Here is a 21,452-nt window from a genome sequence, read left to right as displayed (position 1 = left end):
CAACAGTCCTCCATTGATCTGGCTCACACCGGGAGCTATGTAGGACAGTGCTTACAGGCATGGGCCCGGCTCAGAGTGTGCAGTTTGGACTACCAGTGCTGCCAATGATCAAGTATGACCCTGGGTGAGTGATCTCACCTCTCTGTGTCTCTGTCATCTTCACAGAGGAGACAGTGCAGGGGTGTCAAACTCATTTTCACCAGGGGCCACATCAGCCTTGCTGTTGCCTTCTAAGGGCCGAATGTAATGTTAGGACTGTATGAATGTAACTACTCCTTAACAGTCAAGCAAGAGCTCAGTGCTGCTGCCGGGTAGAAACAAGGTGCTGGGCCAGATTCAGCCGGGGGGCCCTTGTGTTTGCCACCCGTGAGATAGTGCATATAAAAGTCTTAGCCCAGCCCTTGGTGAGGACAAAGTGTTACCCACAGGCGTCATCTATTATTGCTTAGAGTCGTGAAGCTTTAGACTGAGGTGACTTTTTAGAAGTCAATTTCTAACTGTTATGAATAGGAAAACTGAGAAAGAGAAAGGAAATAATTTGTCTGAGGGTACACAGCAGATTTCCTATTCCACAAGACATTTGTTGTACCATAGTGAGCCTTTCTAGAAACTTCTCAGGCACAGGGCACTGTTTATGCCTCATATATGAAAGGCCAACATTTGTAAGTTGTTTTTCCTCTCCAGTGATAGATTTATGCTGAGCCATCCTCTCACCTATTTGCTCGTAGGAAAACACAGAAAACTAGACAGGATTAGGGACGCCAGAGATGGGCACGGGTCACAGCAGGGTAAACAGCATCCACCGCAGCCTCACAGACACGGTTGTGGGCAATGAAGTAATCAGCCTCAGAGAGACCTGGAATAAAAAAACAAAATCACTCAGCCTTCCCACAGAATCCATCCCTCCGATTCCCTGACAACTGCAGGTTGGTGGAAACAGGTCCTAATGTGGATTAAAAGGGCCTGTGCACTAGTATATTTATTGAACTGAGATCCCGTTTTCATGAATTCAATCTGAACAACAAAGAACACATTTTTAAAAAATACTCTTAATTTTGAATTGACTGTAACAAAAAAAAAGGCAAGATTATATGACTCACAGGATAGTGGTCTAGCCAGACAGCAAGTTCTGAGAAACTCCGCTGATGCTGCTCAATGATCCTGGGGAATAAATAAATCAAGGTGATTGATAGTGTTTTGCCCACACTCACAAGAGCCTGCAGAACATCTGTGGCAGACCAAAAAGCATTCCTGCTTTTGGGCCTTGACCCAGGGGACTCGACCTGGATGCACCTTGCCCTACGAAGCTGACTTAGAGGCCCCCTGAGGGTCTGGGAGGCTTTCAGAAGGACAGCACTCACGGGTTGCACTCTTGTTTACTCCTAAATCAAGGGCGTCAAACTCATTTTCCCCAGGGCCCCATCAGCCTCTTGGTTGCCTTCAGTGAGCCCAATGTAATTTTAGGACTGTATAAATGTTACTACTCCTTAACAGTGAAGCGAGAGCTCGGTGCTGCCACTGGGTAGAACCAAGGTGCCGGGCCGGATACAACAAGGTGGAGGGCCGGATTCAGCCCGAGGGCCCTGTGTTTGCCACCTGTGCCCTAATGAATCCCTTCATCCAGCTCAGCTGTTAGCCTCTTCAATGCCAGTGCCCAGATGCCTCTGCAGACCTGTCCTTCGGGTTTAAACCTTCAGACATTACCTGGAGCTCGCCAGGTGGAAGTGAAGGTGGTGGGGTTTGGGTTTTCGCCTTATCACATTTATTTATAGACTTTGACATTTTTTAGAGCAGTTTTAGTTAGGATCACAGCAAAATTCAGCAGAAGGTACAGAGATTCCTGTGCATTAGCTGGCCCTGCACATCTTCCCTCATTCCCAACATCCCCCAAGTGGCAGAGTTTTCTCGTTCTTCTTATTTACACCCTGAACTTCTTACTATTCCCTCCTGCTCACAAACTGGCAGCTCCCATAATAAATACAAGGGTATATCATATTTTCTCCTTACCATGTTTATTTCTGCCTCCAAGGTGCTTCTGTTTTTAATAAAACCATAGAAGCTTCTCCTCCCACTACACTCATACCACACACAGAAAACACTTGAGAAAACATTTTAATTATTCTAAACCACACACCACTTAACTACAGAGAGGGAAGCTTTACAGACCCACTGGGGGGGTGGGGGGGGAGAGACTCAACTAGAGTAAAACCTCAGGGGGTGGCCATAGCCAGTCACTGCAAACCGCAACCCCTCCCCCCTCCCCCGGCCCAGCCAGAGCTCAGACTTCCCAAACCCAGTCCTCTTTCTACTGTGGAAAGACTTTTTAGATGCTCTGGCCTTTGATGAATTGCATCTGATAATTCACTGATGAATCGCCCATCTAGGGGCAGGGAGCACTGTCCTGCCCCTCCTATAACGAGTCGCTGCTCTAAGACAGACTGCTGTGGGGAAGACGCTGACGTGTGGGGGAAGGTGGGGGAGGGTTGACTGCATTTTCATAGCTATGATACGAGATAAAAGGACATAATTCATGTATTTCGTGTGTTTCCCTCAAGTTGAGATGTAATAGAAAGCAGAGAGGGCTAACCGGATGTGCTACTAATTTGATACGATATGGAAAGCATGTTTCCTTTCTGTGCCTCAGTTTCCTAGTCTATAAAGTACAACGATTTCTTACCACCCTTGCAGAAACACGTGATTCTAGGAGAGCCCCGGAAGAGAAGACGGAGGCAGAGGGAGGAAAGGAGTAGGGGGAGGAAGCTGAACAAAAGAGACGAGCGAGGGAGGGGAGGGAGAGGAGTGGATATAGGTAGGAGATGCCTTTCAAAAAGACAGTGAAAAAAGTTGAAAATGAAACTCTGGGTCTCATGAGGGCTCTATATTCTCATCTTCTGGATTTTTGGTGTTTACTCATACACAGTAATTTGGCGGGAAATAAAGATTGCATGGATGGACGTTAGCTTCAAACGGCTAACTAGAGAAAAATGTGCGAAGGGAGAAATGCGAGGGAGCGACCACCGGAGCAGTCTGCGTACGCAAGCAATCCCACCCACGTTACCGGGCACAATTCTGCCTGCGCCCGGTGGCCTTCGCTGGCTGCGCGCTGCCTCCGGCTTCCCCAGAGAGCCGCCCTGAAACCGCCAGGGGGCGCTGCACAGAGGCCAGGCCCGGCCGCAGGGCGGAGCTGCTTTAAATTGCGGCGCCCAGCAGGTTGGCGTCTCAGTCCCAGAGCCCGAGCTCAGCGGCGGCTCCTTGCACCCGGACTCCAGTGCCAACCCGGACCCGGACTCGGACCCGGTCCCGGACCTAGAGCATCTCCAGCCGCAGTGCAGGGAGCCGGGCTTCCCGTAATAACTTACTCCGTGCGGCTCTGCTACGCCTGGGAGCCCCGAGTGAGCCTCTGCAAACTCCGCCTGCTGCACCTGCCACCCCAGAGCCAGCTGGGTCGCCCGAGTGAACCATGGCTAACGCGGGGCTGCAACTCCTGGGCTTCATCCTGGCCTTCCTGGGCTGGATCGGAGCCATCGCCAGCACAGCGATGCCCCAGTGGAAGACTCACTCCCATGCGGGCGACAACATCGTGACGGCCCAGTCCATCTACGAGGGGCTGTGGATGTCCTGCGTGTCACAGAGTACCGGACAGATCCAGTGCAAAGTCTTCGACTCCTTGCTGAATCTGCACAGTGAGTGCATTCCCCTCCCCCAGAGCTGTGACCCAAGTCTCTAACCCCCGCCACCCCAGTGGCTCCGTTTAGGGGTAGTGGCTATGAGCTGATTCTGTTACGTGATTACATGGTTATCAGTCCTCAGTTGAACAAGTCTTCTGATCCTGTGCGCTGTCGAGAAGAGAGAACTGTGGTTTGGGGAAAAGGGGGTTCGGGACTAAGCTCTAGTTTTGCCTCTAGGTCTCTGGGTAACACTTTTTCCGCTCCTCTAGGTGTGGTTGCCTCTTAAATTCAAGTAAGAGCGGTGTGGAGATTGAGAGTGAAGGCCAAACCCGAACTTGAGTTGTTAGGCCTCTCCTGTGTGTTCTAAGATTCTGTGTATATTGAAGAATGGTAGGGTTTGGACAAGAAAATGGTGTGCCTTGGAAAGTTTGTAGCCTGGTAGCTTTTCAAGTTCATAAAGTTAAATAGGTAATCTCAAAGTCTTTGATAATTTTTCATTCCAATCTGTCTATACTATGACTTTTCATGGAACAAGTCACATTCTTGCATGGAATGCTCCAACTTACTGCTTCCACTCACATTGAAGTTTGAATCTTTTGCTATTTAAGATCCAGTAAGTGTGGAGGAACCCCTTTGCACCCCTTTTTGTGACTTTTTGAAGAAACCTGGAGATTCCTTTGAAGGTTTTTCAAGTCAGGAGTCTTCAGAGGAGGCAGATTTTGTTGTGTTATTTTGGAAAGTGAAGGATGGTGGCTGGTGGGAAAATGACAGTAAGAAAGAAACGTTTTTTAATAACCTCCGATCATAATATGAAGGGAAGAGTGAAGATACTGAAGCGAAATGCCAGAAAGCAGACAGAGCTGATGACAGCAGAGGTCAGCTTGAGGAGGGAGCCAGGGAGAGGGGGTGCATCTTCTGTCCCGTTTCCATCATGGTTTTCTGTGTAATGGATGTTTGCTTCGTATTTGTGTCAAGTTGGAAAGGATTATGTAGAGAGAAACATTCTTAAGGATAGTGGGGGGAAGGATGACAGGATGGCTTTTTCCCCTTTCTTATTTTTTTTTAAATAGAGGCTTTTGAGTGCCTTGTCTGAAACTCACTTAATTCCCACTTACCTAGGTAATAACAGTTTATGGCTGGAGTATCTTCTTTGACGTATTACATTAGTTGCCATGTAACATGCGTCTGTTATTTCTTTGAACTAACCTGAAGAAAAGCTCCCATAGTCTTTGGCTGGATAAACGAGCCTGCCCACCAGCCCCTTTACGGGCTGAGCGTGAGCAGTGCTGTCGCCTGTGTCAGGTGTGCCGTTTACATGTAAGCAATGAATCTCCCGGTGGAAAGATAAATACGTGTAAGGAAATGATGTTAGAAGTGTGGGGTGTCATGTGGAGATATTGGCAGATGGAGGAGGTTCTACAGACAACTCTAGGGAGGTCTCTGATTCTTCTGGTCAAAATAGTTTATTTTCAACATGTTTAAATAGGGTCCCTTGAACATCCTTAAATGACCAGTGGATTCAGATTGATGGTGTTGTAAATACGCAACAGGCCATTCCTGCCTATGATAATGTTAAATTGTTTTATTTCATGTACTCTTAGTTACAATAGCTATTATAGTTTTCGAAGTTGTGGTAGAAGAATTAAACGATGTCCTCCTCCTGTCCCCAATATACATTTTGGAGATTTCTATCTGATGAAATCTCCAAAATCTTCCATATCTGGTTTTTCTTTTCATTTTGGTTAAAGCCAGAGATTATCCAAGGTGGGGCTGAGGCCTTTCTCTCAAAACCAATTCCCAGAAGAGGGAGTTTTGACTCACAGGTATTCATTCTAACCTTCCAGTGACTCATAGGATGCCTTTGGATAGAGCCCAGAGAATCTGGGTCCATTTCTCTACCTCAGCAGTGGTGCTCACACCCACCTGATGCAGAGACCTAGGGTGGCGATTCATTGGCTGGTTTTGGTATAGTTCTGTCACCTCTAAATTTTAACAGGATTATCTGTATATATAAGTAGTTTTCCTTGTAAGAGATTGCATTCCTTGAAGTGCTCTTAGTTGAAAAGCTTACCTAGAAGTCTGCCAAAATTGAACCTTGTTCTCTTTGCCAGTGGAGCCCAGTTGGCATCTTAGGGTTGAGATACAGGGATTCATCAAGGTAGTAGCACTAGATGTATTGGGAGCCCTTGTTCCCCTCCTCTAAATAGTGTCAGCTGGAACTAGAATAATTCCATACGTGTCGAAAGAGATACAGTGTGTTTAAACCAATGTAGGAAATATAAGACATGAGACCCAGCAGGGTTTCGGGTTTTTTTTTATAGTTCTTGCAAAGAAGTTTATGAAAATGTAACTGAGACTCCTCCTGGGGAAACAAGTGTTGCCCTGGCATTGGGGTTTACACTGGCTGAGCCCATTTCAGTTCCACCCCAAGTGTGCGATGTTCATTCACACTGGTGACTCCTGCAGCTGAAAGTTGGAATGTACGGAGCAGAGTCGCAGATATAGGTACGGTAGGCTTTTCTGGGTTAAGCTTTGCACATCTTGCCTGGTTGTGATCCCATTTTCAAACTTTCAGCAAGCTAGTGTCCATTTTATGTGCTTAGTTAATTGCTTCTTTTTGTTCACTTGAATAGCTAGGGCTGCCCAAAGATTGGACTTCCCCAGGAGGCTGCACGGTAGGAGGTGTATAAGCAGAGAAATAAGCATTTCATAGGAATGTTCTAGGGAAAATCCAAGCACCAGCCAAATGGGAGGTTAGACTAGACTCTGTAAGTCCCATCCAGCCTTGGGATTCTGTAATTTGTTTATAAGCTCCTCTAGCCTGTTGAACTTGCTTTGCGTGAATCCACAGGTGTGTAGGAGTGCTTAACGAGTACTGGTTCCCAGGGAGGTTTCCCAGCGCTCTCACCATGATGTCAGGCTCAATCAAAGAGACAAAATCACTAACGTGGACAGACTTTTGAAGCAAAGGCAGTGAGGAGGGCACCGCTTACACTTCCCCAGTCTGCCTTGTGCCTGCTGAACCAAGGGTATTCACAGAGCCATTGTTTCAGATCTGTTTCAAGAATTACTTCTGACCGCTGGAATGATGGGTGTCAAAACAAAAATCCAGGCTTGAGATCAGAAGTTCTTAATCCTGACCCTGGTGTTGCACTAACGAGTCATGTGTACAATGGTGAGCCACCTGGTCTCTCTGGGCTATAGTCTCCCCCCTTATAAAATAGGGCAGAGTTGGGGTGGGGGGAATGGGGAAATGAAGCCCTGATTCATTCATCCCTTCTGCAAATGTGAGTCGTCTTGCTCTTAGGGATGCAGCTAAGATGCTATATATGCTGCTAAAGTTGATTTCTTCCAGTACCAACATTCTTTGTCACTAACTACAGTGATTGAAGGGAAAAAGTCAAGTGGCATAGTTTAGGTTTCCTTGTTGGGAGTGTTGTGTACGTAGCATAGAGGAAATATAGAAACATAAATTTAATTGTGAGGCAAGGAAGGAAGGAAGGAAGGAAAAAAACTGACTGCTAAGACATTCTGAAAAGTGCTAAGTCCTGCCTCATCCCAGATCGCTTCAGTTTCTGACTGTGCTGGAGTCCTGAGGTCACGCCCAGTGGCCATCAGCTCATGCATCCATAAAATGGAAATGCCAACAGTGAGGACTCTTGAGAAACTTTGAACTTGAGTAAAAGCAAGATTTAACCAGTGAAAAGGCCACGGGAGTATAGTTCTGTGATGAGCTCATTTAATTGCAGAGGAGAAGAGAGCGCTTTTGTTCTAGTGCCCTAATGTTCAGTTCATTGATCTGTCCATTACTTATTAAGCAACTCCTGAAGCAAAGAGGAACAATGTGAGGGTGCAGGTGTATTTCATTTTTTTGTTTATGATACATAGTACACAGGGTAATACTAATATAATATGGCCAGGAAAGGGCAAGAAAATGTCAGGTATTTAAAAAAATATTCTGCTACTTATATAGTAAGACTTGAGCAAAGCTTTAGAAGAAAAAACTCCCACTTACTTGTCTGTGCTTGTCTCCCTACACTTATGTTGATTAACCTAACTGTAGTAGATCAGTGGCTTCTAACTCATTTCTTGTCTTGTAAGGAGAGATCTTTGTAAGTATTTTTTTCAAATTATACTTTCAGGTTGCAAGTAGTAAGAACTTCTTAGGGAGTCTTTAATCTCAAGATGATCAGTCTGGCTAAGTATAATTAAAAGACTGCCTTCTCCGTGTATTGCTGAATAATGATGAGAAACAATAATGTAGCTTCATGAATGTTTACTAACCACTTTCTGTGCAGACGACTTTAGTCAGTGATAACAGTATCATATAGGTATCTGCGAATTTAAAGGGCTAGGAGAGAAACATAATTGCTTCGAGATTTGATTTAATCAGACCAGCCCAGAGTTTGTAGTCCAAGGCTGTACTGTACCTCTCTAGTTCAGAATATGATTTTGTAGCTTTTAAACATTTTTCAACTTCTGTGCCCTGCTGATCGTCATTCCACTAGGAAAAAAACTTCCTTGGAAGCTCATTAAATGTATAATTTAAAAGTTTAGAAAATCAAAAAAATTGGTCAGATTAAGCAAAAAGTATTATTTTTTTCTCCCTAAACCTAACCTGAACCCTAACCCTAGAATTACTAGCTTTTAAAGTTCTAAACTAAGCCTGTCCTTACGTAGTAAGACTTCAGCCTCCTCAGGCTCTCTAGGGAGGCCTTTCTCAGCATTTTTTCAAAGGTTAAGCTTAACACAAGAGAATATTTTGAATTTGTAAGGGATAAAGACATGTTCTAATTTAAATCTATTAAGCAAAGATTGTATGTAGCTTGTCTGGTGCCACTTTTTGTGCTTTGGATGGAAATATGAACAAATATCTTACCCAAGTCATCAAAGAGCTCACGATGACATGTTTTAGATCTCTGACTTAACAGACTTGCGCGGACCTCAATTTGAAGGATTCATCCTGTTCCAGCTTAAAACTGCACAATTGAGATTCTATCTGAACATAAAACCCTCATAACTTCTAACACACCTGCTTACGTTGATTTTTAATCCATTATTACATATTACATTACATAGTGAGTTTTTGTGCTGTTGTGATTCTCAGTCTTTTTTCCTGTGTATTTGTACATTTCCCTGCACACATCTCTATAGTTAAGAATTAATCCAAATGTCTCCAATGAAACAAAATGAGATGTTTGTGTTTGATGCCCATCTATCCAGTTTTGTAAAGTACAAAGAAATGCCCTAAGTCAATGGGTGCCAAAGATGTAAAAGAAAAAATATTGTTTTGCAAAGTAAAACTATTCCTTGATCAGATTTTTAAAAAATGAAACATGATTTCTTTGTTTTATATGGTTTATGACTCTTAACTACAGTTTTGTTTTATCTTTAAGCAAGACATTATTCTGTAAAGAAATAAAACATACTAAGCTTTGGCCCCTCCCTCACAGAAACTTTGTAAAAGAAGTGGAAGAATAAAACCTGTACAACATGAATCAAATGTCTTTTCTTTGAGAACTTACAGGAGACAAAACTTAGCAATGAAAGCCATAGGTCTCAGATAATTCCAGGTGAGGGCAAAGGGAGCTTTGAAGTAGTTCACCCAAGTGTGCTCCCTGCCCGGATGGTTTCATGCAAACCTGGCTCACGAGACTGAGCCCAGCAGCCTCCTCATGAAGGACACCTTGTGACCCAGGTGCTCAGACCAGCTGGGCTGGTGGCCCGCTGTGTCCCATGCAGTGCACACCAGAATGGTTATTATGGAAGTCGGGCTTGGTGTGAGGCCCTACAACTCCAGCAAAGTGGAAAACTTGGAGAGAGATCAGAGAAAGAAACAGGAGTGATGAATAAAGCGTCAGGAAGTAAGTATTTATGAGAACACAGAGTGGAGGTGGCTGAGAGATGCAGGAGGCTATGCGTATTTCTAGCACAGGAAGGATGTTGAAAGATTGTACGCTCCATACCGAGGATAAAAATCCCATCACCCACTCTTTAACACCCTCCAATGACTTATGCAAACTCATTGGAGCAAAATTCCAAACCCTTTACTCTAGCTTACAAAGCCCTGTCTGATTTATGCCTGCTGTCCACCTTGCTAAACCCAACTCATTTTACTTTCCACATCCTGTCGTCCCCCAGTTGAGTGACCAGCTGTCCTGGTTGCCCAGGGATTGAGGGTCTTCTCTGGATGCCGAATGGGTAGTTTTAAAGCCAAGACAGTCCTAGGCAAATGGACCAGAGGTCACCCTATCCTCCAGGCACATGAATCATCTTCATAACTTTCAGCATTTCCTCTTCCACTGTTCCTTTGCTTGAAACGATTTCCTTCTGAGTGGAATTTGAAATCTGTGTTGTGGATAGGAGCTTAGTTATTTTGTTGTCCTTGTCCTCCTTAGTAATGATTGTCTTTGCAAATCTGTTGGTAAATCAGGAGGACACAATCTAACGAAAGTCCTTGGTACTTTCCTCTTCATTCCACACTGTGAGCACCTCAGTTCCTGGTAAACCCATGCTCCATGGAAGGTGTGTTTTGATTTAGCGGCTCTTACACCACCCTGGAATATTAAGACAAGTGTGTAGTAGGTACTTGTAAGGAGGTGGATATATGTCTCTGGTTTGCTTTTTAATTAAATCAAGTAAAAATGTATCTTGGCTTCCAAAATCTCTCTCAAATACAGGAAAAAAAGAAGAGAAAGGAAAAGAAAAGAAAAAAAGGGAAGAAATGTTACTACTTCGCAGATAGAGGTTGCTATGATTTTATCATAGATTGGTTATGACGGGGATGGAAATATTAAAAAATTGAAATTTGATGTTTTAGATATCTTAGCATTAAATAGGATTAATGCTAAGTAACTTGAGTTCTCAATCCCTGCATATACTAAGATTGAACCTAGGTCTAAATTAGTGTGATATAAAACCTTTATTACCATGTCACACTTTTGAAGAGCATCAAGAAGTCAGTTGTTCCAACTCCCCAGTTAGAGATACCATCATTCACACTTCACATAATAGAAACATGGTCCCAAAGAATAATAAGCAGCTTACTGAAGTTAGCATGGCTCCTTGCAATGTAACTAGTATTTATGTGTGCAGAAATACTTGTCACATGTTAGCACTATCAGTGAGATAATGACCTTTATGTGACGGAGGAAGCAGCCTAGGATGAATCACACTCATCTCAGCAGCACAGTTTCAGCTCCTTCGCTTTGAGTCTGCCCTTCTACGCCGCAACGATGGGGTCACATTCTTTTTTTTATAGTGCATGGTTTTTATTTTTACTTGCATTTCATTTCTTTTTTTATTATTGTCCAAGTACAGTTGTCTCCATTTCCCCCCCACCCCACTCGCCCCCACTCCACGTTCTCAGTCTTTAAGAAACATAGCGGCATAATCTCTGAAACCAGGCCTTCGCTGTTGGTTATGGTATGCAATGACAATAACAAGAAATCAGAAAATGAGTGGACTCCTTAGAAATATTACATTGAATTATTGCCTGCTTTTTGACAATGTGACAATGAAATAATCTTAAAATAAAACTACTGATATCTATGAATATCAATGTACTATGTTCTAGAGAAACATTGCAAAGGTTTTAGTCTTTTTCTAGTGAGATGGCATTCATATCCCCCATCCTCCCCCCAGTCACTGGAGATACAAATGCTGGTTATTCCATCATGAAAATCTATGAGAAATTCATTTCTTACCTTCCAGATTCACCTTTTTTTTTTCCTGAAGCTTGATGACTGGGGTATAAAGCTGTCAACTGTTACCAAGATATATTGCAAACCATTTTAATTATAAATGGTTTAACATTAAGGATAATACATGTGATTGTATTTCAGAATTAAAATACTCCATTAGTAAGGATTAAAGATGTATTAGGTCAGTTAAACCTATTCAACCAGATCATTAATTATTCTTTCCAGAGGAATTTGAATTTGACGTTGAATACATAAAATGTCAGGGCCAAAGGGCTTCTTATTCATTATCCAGCCAGTTGTTTGTTGTTCTGGAGAAGAAATTATGTTGGTTACCTACAGAAACATCACACGAACTAGGGTCTCTTGGCTCCTAATTTAATTTTCTTTCTTTCACACAACATACAAATATACTTGGTCTCCTACCACTCTTTTCTTCTTGGGCTAGATGTGATTATTCTTACGCGTTCTAAAATATTTTCTGCCAGGCACTCTGCAAGCAACCCGCGCCTTGATGGTGATTGGCATCCTGCTGGGACTAATAGCTATCTTTGTGGCCACCATTGGCATGAAGTGTATGAAGTGCCTGGAAGACGATGAGGTCCAGAAGATGCGGATGGCTGTCATTGGGGGCGTGATATTTCTTATTTCCGGTAAGAGAGGCCCTGGCCCCCCCACTTTCTAAACTATCTCTGGAGTGGTGTGAGATCCAGCTTTACATTTCCTTAGATGATGCTGGATTTCTTGCAGTTGAATTGATTTATTTCAGTCCCTTTAAAATCTGAAGACATGGAAACCTGAAGTCCAGCTGACTTTCACACTCTCAAAGGGGACCTACATGAAAATTTGAGATTTGTGCTCACAGACAGTGGACAGGTCTATTCTTTGAGGTTTCAGGTGCCAACTGGTTTATTAGTACCAGTTTCGCCAGGTGAGGAAAAATACCTTCTATCTAGCAAACACTAAGGAACAATTCTAATTGCACAGAAAATTTCTGTGGCGTCCCCACAGATAATATGTGGCAAAGAAGGGGATTAGTGACAGAGAACATAAAGAATGTGTGAGGCATACAGATGTGTGAGGGATGGTGGGATTAGGGTCATTAGAGGAAAATGAGAACACGGTTTCAGGTGGTCAGATCTGATTCCAAAATAAATAGGATGTACCCATAGATCAGTGAAGAGAAAGGCCAAAAGGAGTAGAGGAACGGTAGGAAATTAGGTTAATTAAATTAATACCAAAAACAATACAGAAAGGCCTTAAAAACACCAATATGTATTTGTTGCCTTATTGAAGTGTTGATTGGTGAGTTAGGTATGTGTGTGACTGTTGAGAAAATGAGAGCCAGAGAAAGATATGGCAGCTCCATTTTACTGGCATAATGATGCTTATTTTAAGTAGGATTGCTTGTGTAGGTATAAAATAATATTTTAGATGTACAGTCTATTTTTAAAATAATACATTATATATATAGTAGTTCGTTGTGTTTGAAAGTGACACCAGTGATATATTCTACCAGTGAGAGAAACGAGAATTAGACTTTCTCATTTTCTCATTGATAAAACACCTGGCAGGGGCATCTGCCCCAGCATATGGGGATTTAGCCAATAATGAAGAGCGCCTGTGGCTTTGCTAAAAATTTGGCTAAAGCCTTCAGTCTTTCAGTTCATCCAAATTAGCCACTGCTCCCACCCCTCCCTCCACAAGAAATGCGGATGGTGCTTTCTTCCCAAAATTCATCAAAGGCCATGAAGAAATTTACTGCATAGCACGCTTCTTTTGCTCACCTTTTTTATAACCCCTCTACATGTCCGCATCACTCCCAGTTCAGTGGAAGGGGCTTCCTGGGGAGGGAAGGTTGAAAGTCCCAGAGCACTCCCACGGCGCACCTGAGCAGCCAAGAGCACTAGCATTTTCTGTCGAGTATTAGAAGCAATTAGCTGGGACCCTTTTTTTTTGAAGGAAAGGAGGTCGGAACATTGACAGGTTTAATCTGTTTATATTGCTGGTTTCTTAGAAATGCTATAAAAGGAAGTTATTTAATTTCTTTGGATTAAAAGAAGATACTTTACACTGCTGTCAGATGATGGCATGAGTCCTTTTGACTAAGTCCCATCGTTGGTGTTACTGAAACATGAAATGCATGGGAATTGAGAGTATGCCGCATAAACAGATCTGACATGGCGCCTCAGCGAATCGCAAGGCAATGCCCGGCAGCTCTGGCCAGTGCAGCAGTAGGAATTTGGGTGGCCGTCCTGAGACAGGTCCGGCTCTTCCCTGCTATCTTGCTGCTTCTTTCCTTTCGATCTACAGATATGTAAATTTTGAGCTTTGGTCAAGAAGAGTGTAGAAGGGCTTTTGTCTTCCCTTTTTCAAATGACTCATCTATAGTAATAAGGACATCAGGTTCACCAAAAGTAGTTTACTACACTAATGTATAACAATATCTTTGATGATCTTAAATGGCATGAACCAAAAAAGCATTATTTGTGCCGGTGACCTTGAACTATAAATGAATAAGATGACATGGTATAAACTGTGCCTAACTCTGACCTAGTATTTTTGTGAGTCTTAACAGAATACTTGGAACAAATCATGTCTAAACTTCTAATCTCCCTAAATTAAAATGGACTCAATTAAAACAGTCAGTACTCTTGATGAGATTTAATTCTTGTAAAATTCTTAAAAATATAATGGGCTGTCTCAGTGTTCCATAGTGATTAACAGTCTTTTGTTTTGAATTTCTCTAGGTCTGGCTGTTTTAGTTGCCACAGCATGGTATGGCCATAGAATTGTTCAAGAATTCTATGACCCTATGACCCCAGTCAATGCCAGGTAATGCTATTCATGTGTAAAATAGCTTGTTTTCTGAGAAAATACCCTTTTCATGTTCTGCAAAGGCTAGCTAGTGCCACAGCTTCCCAGAATTGCTTTCCAGAACTTTATGTCAAACTTACAAATAATTTGAGTAGCCTGTGACTCATATTAAAATGAATTTGATACTTGCTTTAACTGCCTTTACTTATAACAGAATGTATTTAAAATAGAAAAGTTCCAAGCTTTATATTTGGCAATTGTGTCCTGGAACTTTTCTCTTGTTTTTTTAAATATTAATAAAGATGTTAATTTATTTGAAATGTACTTTTTGAAGTATATTCTGATACAACACTGAATTGTGATTATTAATAACTAAAACATAGTTTATGATTTAAAAATGGTACTACTCTATGGCTTAATGAATAATACTTCATTCTCAGTAGTTTAACTTTATGAAAAAAAGTTTTAGTTATGAAAAAGTAAGTCGTGATACTACTATGAAATTTTTTGTTCCATCACAACTATGAAATTGACTTTCCAAAGGTCAACTTTCTTAATATTGCAAGTTATAGAAGTTCAAAGGTTGACTCTTGGCTCTCAGGTCAACACTCTTTGATCAGGGACATGGCTCTTTGTCCCACTGTGTTCATTTCTTTAAAGCCTAATAACTACATTCAGAGTTGGGATGTAAAGATGTAATTATTGTTTGTGGAGTGCTAGGATGAATAGATGAGAAACCCCAGTGGTTAGATAGATAAGGTGTGATTCTTTTTACATAATCACCCACATACAGGAGAACAGACACTGCGATGATTGTGTTGGAGCCCTTCCCATAAGATTTACAATGTAGGGGCAGAAACTGCTGGAAGTGAATCAGCTAAAATGTTACCAGTAATAGATGTGAGAGCACTTTTATAAATTGCTAGGCACCGTACATGTTATTTACATTGTCTAAGGTGATCCTGAAAATAGTCCAGTAAGACAGATGGGATCATCCTGCTTTAAGAAAAGGAGAAACTGAGGTGGAGAAGTGAAGTTACTAGCACACAGCTGCAGCAGCTGAGAGCTTGCACCTGGATCTAAACCCAGGCCTTATAACTCTGGGTCTAGTCTTCTCTGCTCTTATTGTCCACAGTCACAGGTCCTCACCCTAAGAGTGTGGCTTAATACATCCACTTAGATCAGCTTAATCTAGAATGCTCTATGGGCTGCTTAGAAGCCTTTTTTACAAAACCATAAATTTCATATTTTGGTGTATATAGATACCTGGGATCAACTACGAAAAAGTCTAATGGTCTAGCAATCTAGCAGTTTCTTCATGGACGGTGGTTGCTCCTTGGCGATAGCATGACTTGTTAAGTTTAGCCTAGGAATCAGCGTTCAAACCTGACTTCTGAAGTCCATAAACATGCTTTACGAGTCTCCTACCCGGGGAAAAGTCTTTGGAAATGTTTGCGTAATGAGGCTGACGTTGCATGCTGTCTTGCCTGATCTACTGTTGCACATTGTCAACAACTGCAATGTAGACATTCTCGTGTACGTGATCACAAACCTGAAAGTACTTCCCCCAGAGATCATGGGGGTTACTTTCAGTGGGAACAGATATAATGAGATTTCTAATTATATTAGAAAAGTTTCCAATGATTTATAGATTAAGCAAATGCATTTCTTCTTAGGTATGAATTTGGTCCCGCTCTCTTCACTGGCTGGGCTGCGGCTTGCTTCTGCCTTCTGGGAGGTGCCCTACTTTGTTGCTCCTGTCCCCGAAAAACAACCTCTTACCCAACACCACGGCCCTATCCAAAACCTGCACCTTCCAGTGGGAAAGACTACGTGTGACACAGAAGCAAAAGGAGACAACCCGGGAACAAACAGAAATGGACACTAAAATACTATTATTGACTTTAAGACCTTTAAACTTGGACTGTCATAGTCTAAACTGTGGTATTATAAAAAAAACATGTATTTTTTTAAATACCCATTGCTAAAAACGACTTAGTCTTATTTTATCTCCTTTCCTTAATACAGGAGGGAAGACTTTTTCATTTGTATTACTGCTTCCCACTGAGTAATCATCTCAGATGTGGGAGGGCTGCTCCTTAATTATAGATATGTATATAGACATGTTTTTCTATAAAAATTAGATAGTAAAATCTCTTATTATGTTGGTATCAACATACTTAAAACACATCTAAAAATATGTATATTTAAGTCTATCTTGATTAAATAAATAGTTTATTTGCTATATATCTTCTTTCTATGTGTACACATATATTATAGGTCAAATATCATTTACTTGCTTCATCAGCTTTTAGTGTCTTTGACTTGAGACCTAGCTTACTAAAGCGAGTATAAATTCTTTCAGTTCTTCACATGTGCCCTTTTATTTTACTTTTTTACTGTGATTTTATAACATTTGCTTTGTCATCAGTCATTCTTCATGTCTTTGTTTTTACTAGGTTGGGTCAAACTCGAATCTAACAACACATTTCCTAGGCATACTATTTAATTCCTAAAATCAAAAAGAATCTCTCACAACTCAGAGATTTGGGGGCAAATCTTTTGGCATAGCCAGACGATGTATTCCTGTTAACCTTCCCACCTCATCTCTGTACTCTGACCTATAATACTCTTGTTCGCTTTCAAAATATTTGCCTTATTGAGCAGCTGTGTGCTGCTTTTCCAAGTGTTGTAACCCAATTCTATTGATTGAATTTTTAAGCTACTTATTTACAGTTGTATCCCTCCAAACTACCTTTTTCTCTCCCTTCCCTCCTCAGCTATGTGGTTTCTCATATGTAATTATCATATATTGGGTTGGCCAGAGTCCATTCAGTTTTTTCTGTAAGTCAGCTCTGGTAGCACTTGGTTGTCTTTAACTTCATTTGAAACTATTTTGTTAGATTGTTTTATGACAGCTGTCATAATAGTGTGCATTTAAAAAATTACCAAAATTGGTGAATTTTTGTGTAGACATTTTAATGTTGAAGATGGAAGAAAATTATGCTTTATTATTTCAAGAAAGGTAAAAACACCAGTGAAACAGAAAGAAAAAGATTTGGGAAGTATATGGAGAAGGTGCTTGGACTGATAAAGTTTGTCAGAAGTGGTTTGTGAAGTTTTGTGCTAAAGATTTCCTGCTGGACCATGCTCCATGGTTGAGTAGACCAGTTGAAGTCGATTGTGATCAAATTGAGACATTAATTGAGAATAAACAATGCTATATGACTTAGGAGAGAGCCAACATACTTAAAATATCCAAATCAATAAAGTTATTGGTGAAAATGAAAAATGTATCTTTTATTTTATGGAAAAAACTAAACAAACTTCTTGGCCAACCCAATAGTTTACCTCTTCCCAGAGTGGTGTGGTGTGTCTGCATCAAGCGCTAGGTATTCTGTAGTGATAATGTGGTGACAAATACTCTCTCTGTAGCTGTAAGCCAGTCACTTATTCTTTCTCCTCTTTTCCCATATGTCAAATTGAGATAATGATACTTAACTAGCTGGTGGAGGTGCTGTATTAAATTAGTTGGTATTATGCTCATTCTTTGAACATGAAATATGTCTAAGGAGTGTTTTTATCCACTCAATGGGCTGTTAGACCTCATTGAACCAAACCTACACACATACCTTCTCAAGGTTCAGTACCTTCCTTTCTCCTCCAGTCCATTTCCTTTCTTTCAGCCATGCCAGTCATGTTGTTGGTGCTCTGTTCTATTTTCATAATTGCTCTTAGTTTTCCAGCCTGTGGAAAATGCTACTTTACTTGAGCAAGATGAGGTAATGACAAGGGTGTTGCTGTGGGTGTCTGGAGACCTGACTTGAGTCCTGGTGCTACATCAATTACTGTCTGAGTTTGGGCAAGGCACCTGGCTGGCCCACATTCATAGTTTCACCTGTCAAAAAGGGATTGTAATTCCTGACCTGCCTACCTCGCAGGGTTTTTGTGGGGATAGATTTGAGATAGAATATATGCAAATGTGGTTTGTAAGGTGAAAAGCACTGTAGTAGGGCAAAGAACTAAGGAATTTAAGTGCGTAAGTTTGGGATTACTTTTCAAATGACTGAAGAGAGAAATTTTAAGGAATGGGTTTCTTGTCTTAATCCGTATCTCGAGTAATGACACGCTACAGTGAAATACAGTTTACTAAATGAAGGTATTCTAAGCAAGTCAGTTTCTTCAATCAGAATGGCTTTATGCTTTTTTGTGGCTAAGCTTTTCTCCTCTTAGGAATGTAGACTTGACCTAGGACAAGTCTGCAGATGTAATGGGTAAAACAGAAGTGTAAGTGTTGGCAAAGCCAAAGTATGGAAAACTTTTTAAATTTAATGACTTGCAAGGGTATTCAAGGTGGATATCTGTTAAGTGATGCCTTCAGAGGTGATGCTGTTAACTAGCAGCTAGCACTGCTGGGATAGTTTGGGAATGGTAGTTCATAGTGAAACCATACATGAAAGTCATCCGAAAGATTGCATCATATGAGGATTTGAGCCTAGTAAATTTTACTGTCTTCCAGCCCTGAGTCTGTGCTTCTGGAAGGTATAATTCAAAGAGCCTTTGCTACATATATAAATCCTGGCAATGTGCAAGTATAAATGCGTGTGGTTTACTAGTGGCTAAACTCTTCAAAGAAGTCTATAATCCAAAATGACCAACAGAATTGTTACACCAGAATTGGGTCAATTTTGATAGTTTTGTATTCTGCTAATGTACCTGGAAACAAACCCAGTAGATATTTTGGGACTTTGTAATAGGAATTTGTATAAAGCATTATTCTTTTTTCAATAAATTGTTGGAATTTTTTAAATAAAAATAAAGCTCCTTGGTTTCTTTTTCAAGCTATTATTTCAAGATTGCCATGCTTGGAAGAGAAAATGACTTGGGACAGGATCTGACTCACTCTGTTCCTAAGAAAGAGCTATGGTGCTGCTGGGTCATCTATCAAATATTTGAGTGACTCCACCTACTAGGATGCCCTATTTCTCTCAAACAGAGCTCCTTCATCACTGAAGCTGGTGATGGAGAATACAAGAGAAGTTATTTCATCTGGCTCATCCATAAAAAGGGGGCATACGGTAATGATGGGCTAAATGATGAAAGAATCAACTGTGAAGCACTTTGAAAGCTTCAGGTGGCTGTGTTCCTCAACAGGTGGAAGAGTGAAAGAGATTCATGATTGTTTTTGTAATGATTACAGTCAAAACTACTTCTTAGGAAAGCAAGTGATGAAACATATTTGCTGGTTATCTAAAAATATCAATAATTGAAAGAGCCTTAATCATAGCCTCTCCCTGGGCAATTTTCATATTAAAGAGACAGATTTGTAAACAAAGAATTGTAGCTCTACATGGACTCCCAGGCATTAGGTCCGTAGGCGAGAGGCTAAGATTGTTGTCAGATTGATTTGAACTCTCCATAAATTAAGCAGATGCACCAGGATTCTCACTCTGCAGATTTAAATCTCTGGGTGGGGGTGGGGCCTGGGCCAAGGAGGCCAATGCAGATGGAATGGACTAAGCTAGAAAGAGAGTGATAGGAGATGAAGACATGAAAGAAAGAGGAATCTAAACTATGTGGAGCCTGGGGAACCTTTGTAAAGACTTCATTTTCCTCTCAATAGAAGGCAAAGATATTGTTAGGTTTTGAGCAGAGGAGACACAAGATCTAAATTGTGATGTAATAAGATCATTTTTATCTGTTGTGTTGAGAACAGACTTATAAGAGGGCAAGAGGAGAAGCAGAAAGTTCAGGTGGAGGTTATTACAATAATCCTGACAGGAGATGGCTTGGTGATAGCAATGAGTAGTAAGAAATTTTTAAATCTGGATATTACTTTAAAGTAGAGCAAACAGGCTTTGCTATTTAATTGTATATGAAGTGTGAAATTTTTAAAAAAAGAGTCGAAAATGACTCTAAAATTTGGGGCCTGAGCAACTGTTGGGAGAGAGCTACCAAAAACCAAGAGAGGAAACACTAGGGGAGCAGGCTTCACTTTGGCCATGTTAAGTTTAAGATGTCAATTGCATATCCAAGTAGAGATGTTTGGTAGGAAGTAGGAAATTAAAAAAACAGACAGACAGGAAGGTAGAGAACTGGAATGAAGAAAGAATTTTCAAGAAAAGAGAGCAATCAAACATCAGTTTCATATGGTTTATCGAGTTGAAAAATATACTCCAGTTTTGAACATTTAAATTGATGGCTATAATCACTAGGCTAAAAGGTCAGTAAGAGCCAGGAAACAAACTTATTTGCCTATTATTGAATCTATCATCTTACAAATTATTTATTGTATTATTCTCTTTAAGAGTACTCTCAAAGAAATATGGTATATTAGTCATAGACCTGCCCTGGCTTTAGTTTTGATTTGGCCCTTTACTAGCTCTACCTTTTAATTATTACATTTTAATAATTTAATGTAGCTGAAACCAAACATGTCAGTTTAGGTATTCTGGGAAGCAGGGCTCCAGAACAGAAACTTGCAAGAGATGGAATGCTAATGTCTATGACAAAGAAAAGAAATATGTTACGAAGCAAATCCTCAGCCAACTTCCATGTTTATGTCTCATTGGATAGAACAGTTTCCCATGGTTGCATCCAGCAGCAAATGAAGTGTAGATGTTTAGTTGCATAAATGGTCACATTACTGCCCATTAAAATCAGATTTTGCCTGCCTCATTGGCTGTGGCCTTGACCAACTTACTAATATCTCTCAGGCTCAGTAATAATATGTGTTCAACTTAACTCATAGGGTTTTAGTGGAAGCCAAATGACATAATATGTGTCGATGCCTTTGCAAACCAAAATACTGCACAAATGTAAGAGATTAGGGCTCACAAAAATAATTTGTTTTGTTCAATGAAAGCCTTTGACAACTTAAAGTGCACAGGGTACTTTCCCTGATTTCAAATATTAACCTACCTCAAAGTATGTTTTCCACTATAATATACAAGGTCTGTCCAGAAGGTATCCATCCACGCAGTATGAAAAATAAAGACATTTATTAAAGAAGATGAAAGATATAAGAAACACTGTACATAGGACAATGACACCTCAGTCCCTTTCAAATCAGATACCTTGGGACCTCACACAATTCTCCCAATCGCCATATGCTGCCCCTTTGTATTTTTTTGAATCTCATCGACAGTCTGAAATCTCTTCCCTTTCAAAGGTAATTTTAGTTTTGGGAAAATCCAGAAGTCACAGGGCACCAAATCTGGGCTCTAAGTGGAGCTGAGTCACCTGGCTGATTTGATGTTTCACCTAA

The 21,452-nt window shown here is 41.0% G+C and overlaps 1 protein-coding gene across 1 annotated transcript; it reads left to right on the top strand.

The window, feature by feature from the left end:
* Nucleotides 1-3,202: 3,202 nt before the first annotated feature.
* On the top strand, nucleotides 3,203-19,005 carry CLDN1 (claudin 1). The gene is made up of 4 exons (XM_024556290.3): nucleotides 3,203-3,683; nucleotides 11,857-12,021; nucleotides 14,119-14,203; nucleotides 15,862-19,005. The coding sequence occupies exons 1-4, from the start codon at nucleotides 3,461-3,463 to the stop codon at nucleotides 16,022-16,024; spliced, it is 636 nt and encodes a 211-aa protein (XP_024412058.1). The 5' UTR covers nucleotides 3,203-3,460; the 3' UTR covers nucleotides 16,025-19,005.
* The last annotated feature ends 2,447 nt before the right edge of the window (nucleotides 19,006-21,452 follow it).

Source organism: Desmodus rotundus, chromosome 2 (genome assembly GCF_022682495.2).
Source record: "Desmodus rotundus isolate HL8 chromosome 2, HLdesRot8A.1, whole genome shotgun sequence".
Taxonomy (NCBI): domain Eukaryota; kingdom Metazoa; phylum Chordata; class Mammalia; order Chiroptera; family Phyllostomidae; genus Desmodus; species Desmodus rotundus.
The sequence above is the reverse complement of the archived record's forward strand: the minus strand, read 5'-3'. Positions and strand labels throughout refer to the sequence as shown.